The 21,801-nt window shown below is 48.0% G+C and overlaps 1 protein-coding gene across 2 annotated transcripts; it reads left to right on the top strand.

Moving 5' to 3' along the window:
* Positions 1-884: 884 nt before the first annotated feature.
* arrdc3a (arrestin domain containing 3a) lies at positions 885-8,360 on the top strand. 2 transcript variants are annotated; one of them, XM_086205899.1, is made up of 9 exons: positions 885-1,457; positions 2,942-2,950; positions 3,337-3,475; positions 3,575-3,722; positions 4,000-4,102; positions 4,209-4,465; positions 4,874-5,030; positions 5,124-5,266; positions 5,370-8,360. In XM_086205899.1, exons 1-9 carry the CDS (start codon positions 1,178-1,180, stop codon positions 5,436-5,438), a joined length of 1,305 nt encoding a protein of 434 aa, XP_086062025.1. In that variant the 5' UTR covers positions 885-1,177; the 3' UTR covers positions 5,439-8,360. The 2 variants fall into 2 exon arrangements, with proteins under 2 accessions (XP_086062025.1, XP_086062024.1); XM_086205898.1 differs by lacking the exon at positions 2,942-2,950 and having other exon boundaries at positions 890-1,457; positions 3,394-3,475.
* Positions 8,361-21,801: the final 13,441 nt, after the last annotated feature.

The raw sequence follows: 21,801 nt of genomic DNA, 5'->3' as shown, positions 1-21,801 counted from the left end.
TCTTTTTCTTTGTATCTGCATACTTCTACTTTCACTTGAGTGAAAGAACTTCTTCCATCGCTGGCTGCAAAATATACCCAGTGTGTTGGTGCGGTATCCAGTACTAGTTTATGTCGTACAGTTAAGAGTACTTCAGCTCTGTATTGTGCATTTACATCCTGGACTCGTGTGAGTATTCCCGCTCTGAAGCAAAAAGTATTTGGTTGTACTTGTTACGATGACAAAGTATTTTGTATCTACTGATAGTGAATAATTTAGATGTGTTTTCCAGGTTGTTTTTGTGTGTGTGTGTGTGTGGGGGGGGGGGGGGGGGTCGATCAGCTGTTTGCGGGAGGCGCATGTCCCTGAATCACCTGCTCAGCACTTTAGTGAGCAGGTGATTCAGACATTTGGAAACCATTCAGTGACTTTATAAAAACTGTTGTCATGTTCTGTTAAATCTATATTTACTCGTGTATTTAGCTTTCTACCTTCTGATTTGTTTTCTGCTAAGGTTCCATCGATTTGTATTTGGTGTCAACATTGTCATATTTACAGATATGTATTTCTAATATCAATTTGAAGCTATGAATATAGGAGAGGATGAGCGCGTGTGGGTTGGGGGTGTCATTCTTTGGAGAACATCTCACTCTTGTACCTCACCTGTACTGTGATGAGTACTGCAAGATAAAATGGAGAAAAAAAAATACTTCTGCACCTTTTTTTTCTCCAGTTTTTCAACTGTTTGGCCCAACTTGTCATCTGGCTCACTTCGCTCTCTGGGCCTTGTTCCAGAAGGCGGAAGGAGAGAGAGAGAGAGAGAGACAGAGAGAAGGGGGGGGGGGGTCTTTTAACTGAAGCCCCACGCATGCGCAGAAGGTTGTTTTTCACATCGCCTCCGCGGTTTAAAGTGAGCCGATCTACGAGTCTCCCCTCGTCTTTGACTGGAGACCGACTCCCGGAGAGGCGGACGATGACAGCATCCGTTGCTGTTGCTCAGCCTTCGCACAGCTCAATGAACTGCCGGCTAGGGAGCCGCTGATGGTGCCTCCTGCTGCTGCTTGCAGGGCAGAGATACTCATCAGTGTCTAAAAAACAACAACAAAACTGCATCGCACTTTCTTATGAGAGTATTTTTCATATTTTTTTTAACACCGTACAGCGTTTGTAGACCTCCGTGGTAGCCTCCTTCCCCATCATGGTGCTCGGGAAGGTGAAGAGCTTCGCGGTCAGCTACGACTGCCTCAACGACAGCAACGTCCCCGTCTTCTCCAGCGGGGACTGCGTCTCAGGGAGGGTGGTCGTCGAAGTTACCGGGGAGATTCGGGTGAAATCTCTCAAGATCCACGCCAAAGGATTTGCAAAAGTTCGTTGGACCGAGTCGAGAAACGCCGGGTCCAACACCGCCTACACGCAGAACTACACGGAGGAAGTGGAATACCTGAACCACAAGGATGTTTTAATTGGACACGAGAGAGGTAAGACGGGAGGGGGGCTTCTGGAAATGTTGTAGCTGAAGTTTTGGGAGAAGCAGCTGAGTGATGGAGGTCTGGTGGAGGATGCTGGAGGCTCATTAGTCCCCCACGTCGATGTTGTTGTAGCCGGAGTAAACCCGCTGGATGAAACCGGCATCCTGGCTAGTTGGAGCAGAGATGTCAGAATGAATGACAAGCCGAACCGAGCCGTTGGTGGTGGTGGTTTTTGTTTTTTTTGTTTTCCCCGCACTGTGTTTCACCTTTACAGAGATTCTGGAGACATTTTTTTTATTTTTATCAAAGTCTAAACTAACATTTATGTCTCTTTAACCTTTTTAGAGGAAATCCAGCCTGATAACCGCGCTGTAAAATGTGTTTCTTTGTGGCTTTTCTTAAGTTTCCACCCATTGTTCAAAGCGGTTCAATCCTGTTCAGAAAACTGGACCGGGAGGGGGCGGGGCTTACTCATGCTTCCCCGCCCCTCCCTCGTCTGTAATTGGCTGAGGTGCGCATGTGTGGCCAATGACATCACTTTTTTCCCTTTTTTTTAAGCAGAGTGACGGAAAACTCTGCAACTTTTTTTTTTCTAAATCAAGGAAACACCTACAAAATAAGAGTTTTGGATGCAGCTTGAAATTTAATTTTATTTATTTAAACGTGTAGCAAACTGAGCCCGAGCTCTTCCTCCAGGCTGAAACGGTTTAACACTGTTAGAATGAAATTTGTTGCACCTCCCGGTCCAGCTCGTTTTCGTTAAAAGCAGTTTTTTTTCTTGGGGGGGGGGGGGTTTGCAGCTTTTTAAGTAAAATATCATTACTTGGGTTAAATATGAAGCTCCCGGGCTCTCCTGTGAGGGTGTAGCCGGGCTGTAGTAGTAGCTGGTCGGTGCAGGCTGCGAGGGGCTGCGGTGTCGCACAGTGAATGCGTAATGAGAGCAGAGCGGCTGTGGGAAGCTGCTCGCACCGGTTTAGGCCGGTCTCCTCCTGCTGGAGTCTGCCGTTTGACTGACAGCTCCGCACTTGTTTACCACACGGCTGCTGCTGCTGCTGCTGCTGCTGCCGGAGGGAGGGAGGCAGGAGTGCTGAGCTGGCAGAAGCTCACCAGCTCCCTGAAAAACCCCTTTCACCGGCGTAAAATGTAGAAAATGAAAAAATAAATTTAACGAAAAAAACATCAGGCTCAAAATGGAGAACGTTAGTGTGTCAGGATTATGTGCAGATGAGGGTTCTGTTACTGCTCCTACCTGCCATCTGTGCAGCTTTGTTCCTGCTAAAGCATCATTTTTACACCGGGGATCGACCAATTATCAGATTAGATGAATGATTGCTGTAAATTTTACTGGCATATTTGAATTTTCTGGCTGTCCTTTTTGTAATTCAGCTCATTGAACGCACACAGAGCTCCAGAGACTTTGTTAACCCCCCCCCCCCCAAAAAAACACGAGTGTTTGGGGAGTTTATTTTATTATTTTTCTACTTAACTCAAAGTGTCTTTTTGTTTGCATTTTTTGAAAATATAAATTAATTGTTAGGATGTTGTTCATAAAGAAACATTCCCTGAAACGCATTAATTTAAAGGTGGCCTCCTACATCAGGGCTTGCACCTGAACACTGGGCTCACTAGGGATCACTATTGAACTTGAGGGATCCGTATCGGCGGATCCCTATTTTCCTATTTACTTTCACCCCCCCCCCCTCCAACTAATCTGTGGTGTTCTCTAAAAAATAAACTCTGGTCTGCTGCTTCTCTCTCTCACTACTACAGTTATTCACAGACAGATTTGATAGTAAAATCCACTCTATTCTCTTTTGTCTCCCCCACCCTGTGTGTGTGTTTTTTGTTTTTTTTTTTTTTGGTATGACTTTCAGATGCCTTGGTACAGCATTTTACGCAGGTACGGTATACACGTGTTTGGACTCTTGTCCTCCTTGTGTTTCAGATGATGACAACTCGGAGGAAGGACTCACCACTATCCATTCAGGAAGACATGAGTATGCATTCAGCCTCGAGCTTCCACAGACGTGAGTGTCTTCACGCGCCGCTCCGGTCGCATTTAACCATCCATTTTTATTGAGGGGGGGGGGCAGACGGAGGAGTGTAACCTTCCCTCTGTCCTGCAGACCTCTGGCTACCTCTTTCGAAGGGAAGCACGGCAGCGTACGCTACTGGGTGAAGGCGGAGCTCCACAGGCCCTGGCTCCTGCCCATGAAGACCAAGAAGGAATTTACAGTCTTTGAGCACATCGACATCAACACTCCATTATTGCTGGTGAGTTGTTGTTGTTTTGTTTTTCTTCTGCTGACAGATAACACATGAAGGAAAAAGTGATGACTCACCCTAAGACGTCATTTTCCCTAATGATGGAAAAACCTTGGAAAGTTTCTTCTGCTGCCGCTGGTCGTCATGTTTAGTTTAGATCTTGTGTTTTCAGACGCGTCAGCAGTTTGGTTGTAATTAGGGGTCAAACTCGTTTTGAATAATAAGAATTACTCAATGGAAAAGTGCAGTTTTTCTCTAATTAGTGGCATCTGTTTTGTGTCCTCAGTCACCACAGGCCGGCACAAAAGACAAGACTCTTTGCTGTTGGTTCTGCACCTCAGGTCCCATTTCCCTAAGTGCCAAAATTGAAAGGAAGGGATACACCCCAGGTACCGGAGCTCATGGCGCTGATGACCTTGATAGTCGTCTTTAAAGTGACCGAACTGATGAGTGATTAAACACTTGGCCTCTCCTTCCTCCACCCTGACTTTTTAGGAGAGTCGATCCAGATCTTTGCCGAGATCGAGAACTGCTCCTCCCGTATGGTGGTACCAAAGGCGGCCATCTACCAGACTCAGACTTTCTATGCCAAAGGGAAGATGAAGGAGGTCAAGCAGCTGGTGGCCAACCTGAGGGGAGAGTCCCTGTCCTCGGGGAAGACCGAGACCTGGAGTGGCAAGATGCTGAAGATCCCACCCGTCTCGCCCTCCATCCTGGACTGCAGCATCATCCGGGTGGAGTACTCCCTCATGGTGAGTGGAGATTCACTGTCTTAGAGCTTCAAATATTGCGGCCCGCATTGAAGTTCCCGCCTCTGTGAGCTACATTTGTCCTTCTTGCCAAATCTGTCCTGGTGAGAGACCTGGCTGATTCAGCTAGCGTTGCCAAATCGGAGCCCTGGATTGCACCAGGTGTTACCTCCGCATGCCGCTAAGAGCATTATCCCAGAATATCTGTGGTAACACCTGCCCTGAGGGCGCTTAGGGACTCTACCCAGGGAACAGGCCAGACCAGGGCTCTGCCTTGCATAAGCACCTGACCTCAAGACTTTGACCTATATATCGTAAACCAGCCAGCAACCTACATAACTCCACTCACACACTCCAGCCTCACAATTACTGTGCATTATTCTCACCTGGTCCCCCCTCGTCTATTTTCAGGTGTACGTGGACATACCCGGGGCTATAAACCTGTCCCTGAACCTGCCTCTCGTCATCGGAACCATCCCCCTCCACCCCTTCGGTTCTCGGACCTCCAGCGTGAGCAGCCAGTGCAGCATGAGCTGGCTGGGCATGGGTCTGCCCGAGAGGCCTGAAGGTAGGAGGATCTCTGTGCGGCGGTGCATTGTAGCTGCATTTTAGGTTGTGACTGAGTGGAACCGCTAACAGCCGGCTGGCTCTTCCTCCGCAGCTCCTCCAAGCTATGCAGAGATTGTGACGGAAGAACAGAGGCAGAGCAGCCTGGACGTCCCGGCCGCCCGCGAGGACCTAGACGGACCTCTTTTCGCCTACATTCATGAGTTTCGCTTCCAGCCTCCTCCTCTGTACTCCGAGGTCAGCAACAAGTACCGTTTATCCACCTATTTTTCCTTCACGGTTTTGATGACATCAAAATTCTTGTAAATCAACTCACTTTTAGTATTCTGCTGTATTCCAGATCGATCCTAACCCAGATCACGCCGGCCGTACAGAAGTGCGCAGGCTTGACGCTTGTCCATCGCGCTGAGGGTATCCCGCAAATTCCCCCTGACTGACTAGGGGAACCCAAAGGAACCTGCAGACAAGGCTCAGCTTTGTGTCTTTTCTTCTCAAATAACAGCGTTATAAAGGAAACGCTGTTGACGACAAGAGAAAAACAACCAACCAACAAAGACTTGGACTAGAGTTGGGATGGACAAACCTGTTCCTGCCTTCCCTCAGTGACAGAACCAGGAGTCACTGGTTTGGGGTATCACATCCTTCCTGTGTCAGCCTGCTGAGGGGGAGGGGGGGGGGGATATGTACAGATGAACACACACTTAGTCTGTATGAACCCCCCCACCACCACCATCACCACCACACCAGTAGCTGGAGCCCTGGTGATGATGTCGGCAAGGAAGACTCACCGAGGCTCTGCCTGCCAACCGTCGATTCGTCTGCACCCATGGCACATAGGGACACCCAGCATGACTAACGAGCAGAATCACACCATGGGACGAAGAGATGAAGAAACTACCCCCACCCCCACCCCCACCCCCCCCCAAAACCACCATGGTCTGTCTGGATGGACGCACCAGGCGGCTGCAGTCAACAACAGAGCAAAGACTTGGTCCTCCTGCCTCATTTGGGATTTTGTTTTGCACATTTTCTTCTTGACTTGACTTGACTTGACTTGTGTGGCTCTGTTGAATGAAAAATCACTAACAGTTTGGTTTCAGGCTTGTAACGCACCAGGCTACCATGATGAGACTGCACGCTTTCATTTGCAGAACTTAACAACACAAAACAGGATGATTTTTTTGTTGTTGTTGTTGTTGTTTTTTGTTTTTGGGGAGGGGGGGGGGTGGTGGGACTGAAAAGGACAAGAACAATGCACTGAATTCATTTAAGCTGAATTATCTTTTTGTTATTATTTTTTTTTCCTCCTTCTGACATTTCCTGAGTGACTTCTAACAACTAGACAGGACTTAAACAAGCTGCAGCACACTTTCTCCCCCTGGGAGCTCTCGGAGAGCTTGGATCCACCTCCCTCACCTCTGTTCTTGTGTCTCGCTCCAGTCCTAGAAGAGTTTAAGCCTTTTTTGTGTTGAGATCGCTCGGGATTTTGACAAGGGGGGGGGGGGGGCGGTTGCAGACTTGCATTTGCCACTCAAATTGTAGCTGAAGATGAATGAATGTGTGTGTGTGTGTACGTGTGTTTGTGTGTGAGGTGGCACATCATGGAGGAGGGGATGAGCTTCCTCGTTGTAACTGCTTGTAGCCCCTCTGCTCCTCATCTCAGGGCAAGCCAGGCTTGCAGAACTGCCCAAAAAGCACTGTCTCCTGTGGTCTTCTCACTTGCCAAACAGTTGGAAAAGAGGAAAAAGAAAAAAAAAAAGAAAAGAAGTTTTTAAATTGCACTGTTAAAACAATGAAGTGGGGTTTTTTTTTTTTTTTTTCAAACTACCAAAACAAGAGAAAAGACCTGCAGAGACACAAGGCAGCTTTCTTAGATGAATCACATTCCCTTTTTGTCCTGCTGCACTCACCCATCTTCATCCTGGAGTTCGATGTTGCCAGACCAGTGAAGCCAGAATGCTCAAAGTTAGGAGAGGAAAGGGGAACGAACCGGCTCCCAACGTCGCAGGAGGAGCAAACCCAGCTCAGAGTTGACACTGGGAACGTTGGTGAACTGCTGTTCAGACCGGTCAGAACAAGTAGTAGTAGGTTGACGTGAGTAATACATTGGTTTTCTAACTCAGTCAACACAAACGACCAGCTGAAACAGAAGTTCAGGACAGTCCAGGAAACTCAAAGAAAAAGACGAGCAGCACCTTTTTTTTTTGTGTGTGTGTGTGTGTGGGGGGGGGGACTTTTGACAAACGAGCATGAAAACGGTGAAGGTCTGGAATAAAAGGATTGGTCAGATTTTTCAGCAGAGCAGCGTTTGGACACAAATGCATTCTATAATCTGTTAAGATTAGTGACTTTTTTTTAAAGTTTACATTTTAGCTGACACAAGTTTGTGTGTGTGTGTGTGTGTGTGTGTGTGTGTGCGTGCGTGCGTGCGTGCGCGCCCTTACGACGATTCAGCTGGCAACTACAACAGCTTCTGACAGTAATCGACTGCAGCTCATCGAAGTGATCTTATCTTAGTGGCCTTGACACAGAAAAGACCTAATACTTCTTATTTCTCGGCACCCACGTTGTTTATTTGTGTTTTGTACACACCCGCGTGTCTGAAATCTTTCCGTGTTCGTTCACGAGGACAAAAAGGGAAGAGGACAGAGTGATTTAAGACGAGACATCCTGGACGGGCCTCTTAATGGTGTTCTTAAGCTGAATAGACCTTGTTTTGTTTTGTTTTTCCATGCATTTCTGGGCATTGCTTCCTAGTTGAACGAGCACCGCTAGCCTCCCTGACCTCTATGATGCCCCTCAGGCTTGGGGGTGGAGTGGGGTGGGGGGGGTATGTGGCAGCTGTTGACCCCCACCCCACCCTACACCCCAGAAAAAAAACAAAAACAAAAAAAACATTTAATCACCGTAATATGCCGCTGCTTCCCTCTGCGGCGAGTTCTCCTGTTCTATGTGTTTGCAGTTCTTTGTTTGGGTTTGATCTTAGGGAAACTGAATCAAGCTAATGAATAAGCTTACATATTTGTTTCAGGTTGGTCAATTCCGTAGTCCAGTGTCAAAACTAAGCTAAACTCCTGGCCCGATGACGGCGGGAGCTGAAATGTTCAGAGACAAAGAGAGCAGGAGGTGGGATCTGTAACATTTTAGAAACAAAGTGCAATATCACTCACAGAATTTTCTCCATTCTCCATTTGTATGTTTGTTATTCTTTATTTTTGTCTGTTAATCATGATGATGTATAGATATTCTATGAATATACTATGTTCTGAATGATTTAATCTTTTGTCTAGTTCTTCCTTTTGATTTGAATAAACATTTTTGTTCTAAATTACACTTCAGCGTGCTGCGTTCTTGTTGGGGCGACTCAAACGTTTCCCTGCGGAGTCAAAACCAAACCGCAGACTTGTGAGTTGTTCGTCGCTGATGTTCCATCACAGAATCAAACCTGTTAGGGTCGACAGGTTGACCCTGCTGGACCGGATTATCTTCTAAAACTGGTGCAGCGGCGCCCCTAGTGGCAGTTTAAAGTGGCACTCGCCTCATGCTGAGGCCTCTCACACTCGACCAGGAGCCCTGCTTCTGCTCTCAGTGGTGACACACAACCACTTTCAACTAATTCTCTGCTTACACTTGATTGTTTTTAAGCTTCTCAGATCCGAACCGCATTAACAGAGTAAAGTCCTGAGGATTTTTTCCTCTTTCACACTGATCTGTGCTGATTAAGAACCCCCCAATAAGCATATGATAATGTTTTGAGGCTTATTGAAAGCAGGTTTGGAGGCACAGGTGCGGTGACATCATGATCGGGCGCGTTAGTTAAAAGAGACGGTTGACTCACAGTGAAACCTGATCGGCGCTGATGGCTTCAGGCCAAACCAGCTGTACTCCAAAACACCTGATTTATTGATCTGAAAACACCGGAAAGGACACGCTGGCCTCCCGCGGAGCCGTGACGAAGGAGCTGTCAGCGCCAGCAGTAAATCTGACATTTTTTCCCTCGCACCCGAGCCTTTAATCTTTTATAATCTCAAGCACCACAGAATAACTTTTGTTGACATCGTATTCAGATGCAAATATTTGCACAAAACGAAAAAAAAAATTTTTGTTGACAAGTACTCATAGCGTTCCTTAACATTTGGATGTTGCTGAAGAGGCCTGCGGTTGAGAGTTGAAGTGAATGTTTAACTTGCGTAACACTGCAGCTTTAAACAGGCCTGCCTTCTCCACACGCGGCCTACGTCTGATGGTCGCCGCTCGGTTTCATAAGCAGTTAATCAATTTTACTCGTAGAGAAACACGCACTGTGTCAACACGGTTTCATGCTAATGGATTTTGTTGGAAAGTGGGAGAGTGAACGCACACATGAGCCCGGCTGATTCGATCCGTGTGGATGTTGGCCCCGGAGGTCACGCTGAGACAAAGTGCACCGATGACATGTGAAAGGTATGAAAGTGGCTGCTGTTGCGTAACTGAACCTGTGATACATGAAAGCAGAGAAACTCCTCAGTCCTGACATGTTCAGCGCGCCATGACAGCTCGTCAGCCTCACTGGGAATGCTGGAAAATGAGTCGGCATCAGTGATGAGTCAGCAGTCCTTCAGCACTTCAGTTTGTCTTTGTCCCGCTCCCTCAACCCTGTGACTTTTGTGGCTTTTGTGGGTGCGTGACCCCTGCAGACTGACAAAAAAAGGAGGAGGGGGATTACTGAGGGAGACTATAGGGTGGGGAGGTGTGTGTGTGTGTGTGTGTGTTGATTAGCAAGTGCTGATGCTTCACACTGGCCTCAGCTGTTTCCTCTCAGCGGCTAATCCCACTACCCAGAAGCCCCTGTGATCCAGAGGTTCCCGGCAGCTCACCGTGCATGGACAGGGACGGATGGTTGAGGCCCCCGTACGCCTCCTGGCCACCGCCACATCACCACTGTGACATAATAGAGAGACACACCCACCCACACTCACACATCTCTGTAGTGAGGCGCAGCGTTGGTGGGAGCCCACACATTCCTCCAAACAATGGAAACACCAGTGTGACTACAGGCCTGCAAACGTAGACGAGGGTGACACACACACACACACACACACACACACACACACACTTACGATGTGTGTTTCATAAGTCCTCAGTCCACATCCACTCACAGAGAGATGAACATTTCCTTGAGTCGCACCAGCAAGAACTTCTGAGACGGCGCGGCGCTCTTGAATTTTGGTTTCAGAAGGAAACCTTTTTTTTGTTTTGTTCACCGAATGTTCCTCCTAGAACGCGAGCACGACCGCCACTCTTACAACCCGACACGCGAGCTTACAGCGAGCATTTTAGGTTTGTCTTTAAGTGACAACAGCATCAGCCTTTGACTCAAGATCTTTATCTGGAACATGCAGAGCTGCAACACAAGTAGAATCCAGGGGAACATTCCTAAAACACGGGTTTGTGTAACTCACGAGTCATGATAGGAGCTAAAAGCGCAGGTTTTAATCTAAAGTTTTAAAGAACATTTAACCTTAAAGAACCATCAGCACTGCGTGTCAGTGACTGAGTAGTTTTGCAGGCACATGCAGGTCAAACCCTCAGGTGAGACGCTCAACGAAGAGGGGGAATAACTGACAGGCGTGTGCTACTGTTGCGTGATCATTGACACGCGTGCTGACATGCTAAACTGCTCCGTGCTAAACATTCATTGCTGCTCAGCCTTTAACAACCTCAGTCAACATTTACTTTCCTACATCTGGTTGTTCCTAAAGTACATTTGCAGCTCTTTCCCCTCCAAACGATTAAACTACAAACTACAGACACGTATTTGTCGTAAAGCAGGCGGGCCAGGATTCTTTTTCCCTCTAAGGACAAAAACCCAAACTAAACGGCCGAGTTCAAACACAGATTTTGTTGTTGGAACTCTTTGGTTTATTTTATTTTAGTACTTTCGTAGTAAACTGTCATCCTGCGTGGATCAAATTTGGAAAAAAAAAAAAAAGATGAATTATTAGGAATCCCACATTTTTGAAGAGCTTTTTTTTTTTTTTTTTCACCTCAGAAAACACATTTATCTGTTTGACATCTGGCAGACTAAATTTGAACCCGGGCCCAACTTTAGGTGAATTTAAGGAACCAGGTTTGAAAAGAAAAAAAGAGGAACAACATCCTATATGAAGGCACTCTCACACACACTCACACACACACACACACACACACACACACACTGCGGTCATCTCATGTGTTGTACAGACATGCTCTGTTCCTCTTGCCGCCGGGCACAAAGACAGCAACAGAGATGGAGCCGCAGCCTGGGTGAGAAGCGGCGGAGGGGGAGGGACACATGTTTTCTTTCAAGGGCTTTTCTCCATGATCTTTCTGGGCAGCTGCTTCCTTCCAGTTTGAAGCACGTTTGCACGAAGGGGCCGACAGTAAAGGCCGCTTTCTTTTGTGCCGGGCTGTTTTTCGACCTTGCCAGGAGCGAGCTGTTCACCGAACGCGCCGGCGTGCACGGCTGTGATGAGGGGAGAGTAACTGCAGTAACAGGTATTCCTGCGTCTTCATCCAGCCTGCCGTGCGTTGACTGAGAGGGGACAAACGTTAGGAGGAAACTCACAGAGACCTTTTGTGCCGGCCTTTCGTCACTGTCAACACTCTGCTGCATTCGCTCCTTCACTGTAAAACCTTTCCAGTGATTATTAATAAGGTGCGTGCATGTCAACAGCAGCAGCTGCTGGACATAAACAGCATCTATCACTTGTCTGTTTATAGACAGACTCGGTCCCTCCATGAGAGACAGATTCCTCCTCTAATCTCGGCGTCTATCCCCTCTCGGCTGAAGGTGATAATCTGACGGTTGGTACCTGCGGACGAGCAGCCTTGCCGCGATGGCCGATTAGAGGTCTAGATTAGATGAGGACTAACTGAGCGGTTTTTAAATATCCTGAGTGGAGCTGTAGGGGTGGTTGTGGCCTACATGTTCAGTGTAGACAGGAACCCAATAGCTGGAGGGTCGCTATGCTGTTCCCATGCCAGGACTCCCATCCCAGCCATACCACGGTCCGAGCATGGTCCGGATTCCACTGACAAGCTTTCTTCTCACACACACACACAAACACTCTCACTCACTCACACATGTGTTTTTGCTTGCTATCTACAAGGAAATTCATTGGAGTACTGCATTGCCTCGCCCCTGTCAACTTTTTGGGAAATACACTTGTCTCTTTTTTTTTTAATGTCACATAAGCAGATATATGCCTTCCCCCCTGTGTGTGTGTGTGTGTGTGTGTGTGTGTGTGTGTGTTACAGAGCTCCAGACCCCCACCTGGGAAAACCACAAACTACTTCAACTGCTTCAGCCCCCAAAGCCTGCAGTTCCTCCTGTGTGTGACGGTGACGGCAAATAGATCAGGATCAGTATTAGTTTCATCCAGACGTCGGCCATGTTTAGTAGCAGCAGTTGCTCCTCTATCAGATGCTTTGTTTTGTTCACCAAAGTTACGATGGGGGGTGGGGGGGTCAAACCACAGCGCGCTGTCAGGAAAGTAGTTCTTCGTGTGTATCTGACTCTGAAACGATAACATATTTTGAGTTTAAACATATTTTTTTCCCCCTACATGAATGTTAAATGCAACTAGTTCTACAAAATGCAGACAAAGACCCCTTGTTTTAAAGTGCATACGATGACCTTCGGCTAAGCTAACTAGCAGTTAGCCGCCCAGAGAGGAGAGACAGGTATCTACGGGTCTGTTGAATGTTGTGTAGTTGAGAGAACTTTATTTTATTCACAGACAAAAGCTCCTTGTGATGACATTCAAAAAAAATAAAGTCAAGGTCTGGTAATGTTTGGACACAAAAAAACCAAAACAAACCACGGTCATGTGATTCTCGGTGCAGGCGTCTTTGTGTTTTAAGAATAAAAACCACCAGGCAGTTTTACAGCGACATTTAATACACACGTACCACCACCACCACACAAAGGGGTGCTAAAAGGTCGCGGTTCACGTATCTCAAAGTGGTCCTCACATCGACAAGTGCCACTCGGACAAAAGTTCAAGACCTCCGTGCCACAAAGCTGCGCGAAGCTCTGTGGAATCTGCAGCTATTTTTGTTCCAACTGAAAAACTTCCAGTGGCGAAAAAACAGGCGTGGTTACAAAAGAAAAGGTCAAACTCTTTCAGAGCGTCCCGACTTCTGTGATTTTAGCGACCGGCGCCGCTGGAATCTCTAAATTGAATTGTGACGTATAAAATGAGACGCTGAGAGAATCCAGATTGAAAGTGGCTGCTGAGTCATGCTCGAACAAGGATGATGTCAGGGGCTGTTTCAGGATTGCAGAGCCTGCAGAGCGGATTCTTAACCACTTCCTGTCTCACTTGCTCACTCTCACCGTGCGTTTCGTTTCCTGTCCCTCCCTCAAGTGTCGCCTCTTCACCTGCAGTGGTGGCCGGACAGAGAGACTCTTCGTGACATGAACCCACAAGGAGAAAAAAACCACAGTCACTCTTGACATCCACGTTTATTCCAGCCGACCAACTTGACATGAAGCGAAACCCAGTACAAGAAGTAACACAGATAATCACCACGCCGCGCGAGACCGGGTTCTATTCTGAGAGGTGGAGGGGAGCAATGGGAGAAGTCCTCACCAGTAACACTACCGCTCTGGTTATGTCACCGATGATTTGGCTCCATGGTACAGACAGGGTAGCATTCTGTTTTGACCCTAAAATAAAACTAAAATGTCTCCATTGCAAACCAGACATGCTGCAATTAATACCTTGTTAAGTGGTGCATTACTAGCACAAACAGATGTGAGTCTTTATATATAATCGATATCTATTATTACTTCGTTAAAGCAAGAAATACCTTGATTCCAGGTTTTTTTCCCTGCCTGTATTACGTCTTTGACTCCAGAATGAGCCACCCATGTTTCTTTAGCTTGAAGCTAACGGTGACTGATGGCTAACAGCAGCTAAACTGCTCAAAAGTCTTCCTCCGGTTCAGTTGACCCGACTCGCTCTCGTTTAGGGCAACTTAGAGAGTTCTTAAATGAGTTTTTTTTCTTTTTTTTCCCCCTAAGCAGTGTTGCTGTTGTTAGCTGTCAGTTATCGTTAGCTTCATGCTAAGTATACATGGCTGGCTCCTCCTGCATTCAGTCTGTGCTGCAGGAGGGAATAAAAGCTCACGTCACTTTGTAAGCTCATGTTTTTGAGTGCTTGAAAGGCAAAAAACACTTAATGGGGGAAGCATTGCTTTAAATGGAAGAGGAATGTGCGTCTAGGAGCGTCGCAGCGAGGAAGGAGATCGCAGATGACTTACTTACTTATTCATGTTGCGTGTTATTCAATGTATTCATGGCATATCAAATATGACCTCGCCTGGCAAGCCACCAAGCATAAGCATGATTATGCAAGACGAAACTTGATGTGCACTTCATGCAGTTCCGTCTCCAAAGTCCTTGGTCACCTTGAGATCCTTTTCACGAGGATGAGAGGCCAAGCGGAGGAGTGCTGTTTCACCACTTGTCTTATTTTACCTCACCGGCTCCCACTGGAAGTTGCTCAGTTTCCTTTTTTAGCCATCGCTGACTCATAGCACCCCCCCCCCCCCCCCCCACACACACACACACACACCCTTCGGCTTCCTCTCTGACTCTCTACTCAGCGGTGCCTGCTTGGATTCTACTGAGTCACAGGGAGCAAAGGCACCCCTCTCCTCACCCGCTATGCTCTGACCTCCCTCTGTGTGTCTCGGTCCCTGAAAAACAACAGGTGCAGCGGGGCCTGGAGAGGGACGGCTGTCTGGTGGCTCGAGTGTCCCAGCTTTCCAGTCACTCCTCGCTGTTATTTCAGCCCTCTTCCTTCCAAACAGCCAATATATCAGACCCTCTCCAATTCAGCTGCTCCACCTTCATCTCTGCACTCTGCTGCTCTAATCACAAATCCTCCTCCTTAATAGATGCACATTCTTTCCGTGTAAACGATAGTATGTCCTCGATGCTCTCGGTTGCACATGCAAGATTTGACCAAAGTAGTCGCGTCCATTTCGGACTCCTCTCTCTCTCTCTCTCTCCTTCATCCTCATCTTCCTCCAATCCCCCCCCCCCCCCGTCCCGACGATTACACGCCGTTTTACCCTCGCTGGCTCCACACGGGAGTGTGATGGCGATGCGGTGATGCTCACAACGATAAATTGAACTTATGCAAGTGGCGCTAACCTAGTCAGACCCACCCCCTCGCCCTGCTGACAGCAGAGGCGTTGGGATGCGTCTTCAATACGGTAAAAACATCCACCGGGATAAAAGGATCAAGTGAAAAGATTTTGGTGGTCAAAGGTCAAAGGTCAAGGTCACTGTTACCTCCTATGTGTGCAGTATCTGTTCTGCTCTGGTGAGTCTGGGGTAAATTCTTCAAACACAGTACGAACATCCGCTGGGACTCAAAGACGTCCTGAAACATTTCGGTGGTCAAAGGTCAAAGTGGCGGGCAAGGAAGCTAACAGCCGTGATGTGTAATTCTTGAAAACCCAGGGGAGCTGACACCAAATGAAGTGAAGCACTAGATTAGTACTTATAAAGTGTAGAAGTCTATAGGGTTTCTAGGGCGTCACCATCACATGGTCGCTCCTCTTTAAACCAGATTCCTCAAACACCCGTCAGGCGATAACCCTGCATCAGGACTTCCAAGATAACACGATGGCCTCATAAAAGGTGAAATGCGGCAGGTCGGACCGTACAGATTCAGAGGGCAAATGTTTTGTCAGCGTGTTAGTTGTCTCTCGCTGCACTCTAATGTCCTTTTTCCTGTATACAAATACATGCGCACGTGTTCTAGTAAACGTTCACAAGGATGTAGGATGATTGGCCTCCAGGCGGAACACTGCCTCGCTATTTTAGGTTCATCCTCACGTGTCGCCGTCGCATCTGCCTATGCACGGACGAAACCTATGCCATCATTACGGAGACGAAAGCATCTCACCGGCTCAAAATGGGCCCCGCGCCGCACGCCGGTGATGAGTCCACACAAGAGCTGACATGAAAACGGATGAGCGGCGGCGGCTTTGTTATTGGAAGGAACTTAATTTCCTCCGTGCTTTGACGTCAAAGGACTCAAAGCGGTCGCACCCAAAACGTCCAGTATTTACATAGCGACTCCCTCCTGGGCTTCCCAACCAGATATTCACCAGCATCTCACTCCCAAGTGTGAGCTGTAATCCCCAGGGATCAAGTTGCAGTGTTAAGCTCAGGAGTGCTGTTGTACACAGCGGCTCAGCCAGTACTGCAGTACAATATCAAAAAACACTCCACAATCCAACAGATGTATGATGTGGTTCCCTGCTGTCAAGACATACATTTCTTGACCAACTCGTGTCTCATGTTCCACAATTTTCCGTCAGTCTGTCTGGACTGGGCTGGGCGGGACTGGAGTTGACTGGGCTGGACTGGGCTGGGCTAGGCTGGACCAGACTGGACTGGACCAGTTGCCTCTTTGGTCTTTGGGTTACAATGACACACAGACTACAGTGTCCGTCTGGAATCTTCAAAAGCTGAAGGTAAAAAAAAACAACCAGGTGGCTTAAGTAAGACACCAGCGTTGTGCGTCCATACGGTCTCCGAGCAACCGTTTCAGTTGTGTCCGGATGACAATTGGATGAAATCCACTGATGGTATTAACGTTGAAACGTTGATGGGGTTTGACTACTACTCTCTCTCTCTACACACACACACACACACACACACTTTTGACATATTTGATGTGTAGTTTCTCCACAAGCTTTGTCACTTGAGAATCGACATAAATGCACATTACGGTATTCTACTTTTTGTAAAGTTGCCGAAACGACTCTATTATGTAGTTAAAATATATTTGTCTTACACTCAAAAATACACACAGAAACGTGTACAGGGTTTATACTCGCAGTTCTGTCGAGATACACTGAAGAGAACTGTTCTGTTCCTGTCTCATGCAGCAGGCAGGTTCTGCATCTGTACTCCCAAGCACTACTAGGAGTAGAGATCCTGTAGTTACAGTGAGGCAAAGTCTAAACATTCAACCAACATTTACTTCATAGTACCACAAAACAAAAACCACTTTAACTGCTGTGAAAATATCAGCAATCATAGAGTCCAAAATAATCCCGATGATTTACGCCACTTGAAGCTTCTATCTTTTCCACTTGTTGTCCACTTAAAACGGCTATTTGATTTAGCTCCAAGAGACTCAAACGACGTCTTAAGAGGAGTTACAGTAGCGTAGGGTGTACGCTAGGAGGGTGCAAGTGCACTGAGGGGAACTTAAGAACTGTACTGCTGCCTCCTCCCTTGGAGGGAGAGGATTTTGATCTTCAGGGTTTAACTGCTCTCCCTCACAGGTTTCTACAACTCTCCTGCATTCGTTTATTGTTTTACTCTGTGAGTACGTTGAGATGCGACCCGTCAAATTACTTTCCCCGCCTCCCTTGTAATTTCTTCACAATCGCGCCATCCTCTCCTCCTCTGTGGCTGCGTCCCTCTCTCACCTCTCAGGAGTGAACGTTTGACTTCCAGATTTTCCCTTCATCCTCCTCTCCTCTCCCTCATGAAGCACCAGAGTCAGGAGGGTCCAGTCCCCATCAGCTGACAAGGATCAGCCAGTAGGATGCAGAGGATGGATCACACCTCTGGTAGCTCCACCCTTAAACCTTCCTACTCTCTCTCTCTACACACACACACACACACACACACACACACACACACACACAGTTCAAGTGTGCTAGGAGTGCTTTCTGTACTCTAACTTGGTTGTACACACATTTCCTTCGTTCATTCGCGTTTTGCTTCTTCGTCTTCTTCTATTTTTTAAAAAATTTTTTTTTGCTCTTTGGGTCGAAGTATGACTGGAAACAACGTTTCACACGTTTCGCAGAACTCTCTGACCCGAGCTGTTTTCATAATTACTCAGCGGTTGAGGACGAGGGCAGCCCGGTCCGGTCTGCTCCGGTTCTGTGACTCATTTAATCATCCAGAGTGGCTGTCAGATGAATAAATAAATAAATGAAAGGCCTCCCTCATTTCACCCGAATGATTCAGGTTCAGGCGGCCGGATTCTTTCCCTCCAAGTGCGAGGAGCAGCAGCGATCATGGACGGTGTGAGCTGACAGAGAGGAATGTGACACAAACTGAATCATCTCCTGACCTGCTCGCTCGCTCTGCTCACCCTGTGCTCAGCTCCCCCTCCTTCCACACACGTTTTATCCCCTTCGTGTTAAAACAACCTCGCATATCGTCTGGCGTTTAAAATCCCTGATGAATTAACCTGATTTGATTTTGTTCATCCTGCCCATAATTTTATTTTCTGGTTAATAAAAAACAACAACAACAAACTGGTAACATCCGTCAAGTTACACCCTCTAAAAGTGCTTTTTAATAAATAAAAAAACAACAATCGTTGACTGATATCATCATAATAATCCTGCATTACAGTGGAACTGAGAAATGATTGTTTAAAGAAGTTAGGAAATTAGGATCCAGGTAGGAAACAAACAAACAAAAAACCCCCGCAGTTCCACGTTAAAGAAGCACATGAAAACCAGGAAACCCTTGGAGCGATGCCCCACATCCAGAATCTAACAGGAAGCCTCACACGTTCCACGCGACAGCGTTGATAGAATATCAACACACCGGCCGGCAACACAGCGGTCAGGCTGAGACGAGGCTGGGCTCCAGCTGGACAGGAAATCAATCACGGCGAGACGTTCAGTTTAGTAACCACTTGAGAGAAGAACGTAAAAAAAACAACAACAACAACAACAAAAAAGCAAGACATGTGTTTATATGGTCATTTAAGATACCTGAACACCCCCCCCCACACACACACACACACACACACCTAAGACCCTCTGCTATGTGACAACAGGTGACAGACAATGACCGAGGAGGCATGCAGCAGATGACATGAGCTGAATAAATCTTCCTGGTAATGAGATTCAAAGTATAATCAAGGCAAGGGATCTCACGTTAAGAGGAACTGCAGTTCCAGACAAGAAGTTCAGTTTGGCCTCTTTTTTTTTGGCAAGGGGGGGGGGGGGGGGTAATTTTCAAACACGGGACTCAATCAGACTGTAGCTGACGGGAGCGCCGAGGGGACTTGGTGGAAGTAGCGCCCGTGTCTTCCTCACAGGGATGGCTTGTTCTGGCCGGTTACTGCGAGCCTCCGGTCTTCATGGCCGACGCACAATCACTCAGATTGTTTTCATGTGCAGCCGCGGCCCGACCGTCCTGCTCGCTGGGCCTCACACCCACTTCTGGATCAAACCAGCCCAGTCTGGGAGCATCCGGCCGCTTCCTCTGGATGTGTCACTGCAGTCTTGGAAAGGTCACACGTCTCTCCAGCACTTCCCACTCTACCACTCCAGGAACTTTCTCCCACTTCCTCCCTCCCTCCCCCCCTCGCGTTGTTCTCTCCCAGCTGTGAGCGTTGTCGCTCTCCTGCGGATGCTAACATTGGTGCTGTCAGTGACATCTGCCAGTCGTCTGGCGGCGGAGAGTCTTCATGGTCGAGTTCTCCATCTGCTCCTCGGTGACATGACGCCAGGAAACTAAACACTGTGGCTTCTTCATGATGTGGATCAAAGAGAGAATCCTCTGATGATCGGAACATAGCAGGGGCAGCTATGACTCGGGGGGGGGGGGGGGGACACACATAGCTTCTTCCACACATGACTGCAACTTTGAAATTCTTCATCAAGGCTCCTCTCGCTGTTTGCACGCATGCACACTCACGTGGAACATATGGCCTACAGACACAAACACGTGCACCCGTAGAGGGGTGGTGGTGGTGGGGGGCTCAGTCCAGCTGACTCGCCCCCGCACTGGAACATTGCAACCTCGTTCACAACAAGCAGACGGAAAACAATTACAATACACATCAGCAGGCGCTAGACAACGGATCAGCTAAGAGGATGCGCCCTCAAGAGCTGCGCCGCCCAAAACTCGACTCCTCCGAGGGTCAAATCTTCAGCTGAGTGGCGGGTCGCCGGCCAAACTCACGCCGCGTAGTTCAAAAGCTTTTGATCCCGATAAGGCGCGAGCTGAGGGAGTCTCAGGTATGTGAGATTCGAGCCGAGAGCAAGCAGCTGCACCTCTGGCTGTTTAACCCCTGGCTGTCTTCTCCAGAGAGTGAGACACATTAACCAGTTAGCCTGGTGTGCTTGAACTGGGCCAACCTGCTGTTACCGAGCTGAGGAGCCTGGTTATTTGGTGTTGGTGCATCAGAGGTGAGAGGCATGTCCACATGGAGTGCATGGACACGCTTCCTGAAGGGTGAGAGAGTGACAGGACTCTATCACTATGGGGGTGAAATGCACTCTTGCTGTCATACAAGTGGCTCACAGAGCAGGTTTTGTACCCGGTGGATGCGGGTGCAGGATCAGGCTGGGCCGACTATATCCTTCGCCACACCTGTTCCCAGCTCACGTACCTGCCCAGATGCTCCGACTATTTCAGGCCCTAATGCTGCCAGCATGGAGTTGAAGCCTCACCAACATCGTCGCACTTTAAATATTCAGTGCACAGAAACAACAACCAGCACGTAGATGGACAGAGACAGACGCGCCCACGCGGCTGCAGGCGGGACAGTGGGGGATGCTGCCAACTAGACTGCATAGCGAGAACAAGACAAGAGTGTCATCTGCAGACTTGATACGTCTGCTCGACTTCACCCCATCTAACCCCAGCAGCCAGCCAGCCAGCCACAGCCAGCATGTTGATAAGACAAGCCCAGACAGCATTGCCTTTTACCTGGCTGAAACTCAGCCAGCGCAGTGTCCATTGTGATGTAGGCGGAGAAGCAACCCGACGCATCAAAGCCAACGTCCTGCTCTTGTTTGCTCAGTCGAACTCGGGCTGCTCTGTGACGATCAAGACGGCGTGTTACCTCCGGCACTCCTGGCGAGACCTCCAAAAGGCTCTCTCGTCTAATCGGCCTGGTATTTGGAGTCAGTAGACGGAAAGAGGCGAAAGGTCATGTTATCTGACCTAAGTGTCAGCAGCCTCAAATAAAACGTGGAGAGTCAGACTAGCTGAAAGTACAACAGGCGTCCAGCTCGTAAAAATACTTATCTCATTTAATAAATCAGTTTGTATGGAGAACTGGCAGCGATGACCTCACTGATCCGGCGGACTTCTACGTCTGTAAGACGGGTTTTCTACAAAGTATAGTTTTACTGTCATGCACTAAATTTAAGACAAAGCAGGCTTGGGGAACGGCCAAAGAAAAGACGCACGTCTGTGTAATGCAGTTCCCTCCCTTCAACCCCCCTTTTTAGCCTTCATGCTAAACTAAGCTAGGCTAGGCTAACAGGCTGCTGGTAGCGGAGGTGTGGTATTGGTTGTCCAGTTCTAAATTTGTCCATATCCCTGTAAGTATTTACAATAAACAATGAAGTATGAAGTATATTACCCACCGTAAACAAGTGCTGGCATTTATCACACCTATATATAACCTAAACCTTTGGAGAAAGTGGTGCCAAGGTCGACACGCAACCATATTCGGCAGGAGAGGTCTTCATCTTCGTCTAACCCCCCAAGAATAAACACACACTCAGTGTTTTCAAGCAGTGACCAGACATGAACTCCTGCCGTCATTGGATACTCCTGAAGGCGCACCGGTGTGGACCAGTCTGATCTCATTGACTGAGATGGTCCAAAGTCCCTCCGGCTTGTCAACGTTCTAGAAAAGAAAAGCTCTGATCTCATCTTCCATCTCGTCTCCCGGCTTTGACACGCTAACGACGCCAACATACCGTGTGGGCGGCACACCGGTGCG

This window comes from Aulostomus chinensis, chromosome 6 (genome assembly GCF_037954235.1).
Source record: "Aulostomus chinensis isolate RoL2024-O1b breed Wild chromosome 6, RoL_Achi_v1.0, whole genome shotgun sequence".
In the NCBI taxonomy this organism is placed as follows: domain Eukaryota; kingdom Metazoa; phylum Chordata; class Actinopteri; order Syngnathiformes; family Aulostomidae; genus Aulostomus; species Aulostomus chinensis.
The sequence above is the reverse complement of the archived record's forward strand: the minus strand, read 5'-3'. Positions and strand labels throughout refer to the sequence as shown.

Bases quoted from the DNA above. Each gene is read 5' to 3' on its own strand.
- arrdc3a (XM_086205899.1), top strand. From the start codon at position 1,178: ATGGTGCTCGGGAAGGTGAAGAGCTTCGCGGTCAGCTACGACTGCCTC. The intron at 4,466-4,873 runs GTGAGTGGAGAT...GTCTATTTTCAG, and splicing joins GGGTGGAGTACTCCCTCATG to GTGTACGTGGACATACCCGG. The intron at 5,267-5,369 runs GTCAGCAACAAG...GCTGTATTCCAG, and splicing joins CTCCTCCTCTGTACTCCGAG to ATCGATCCTAACCCAGATCA.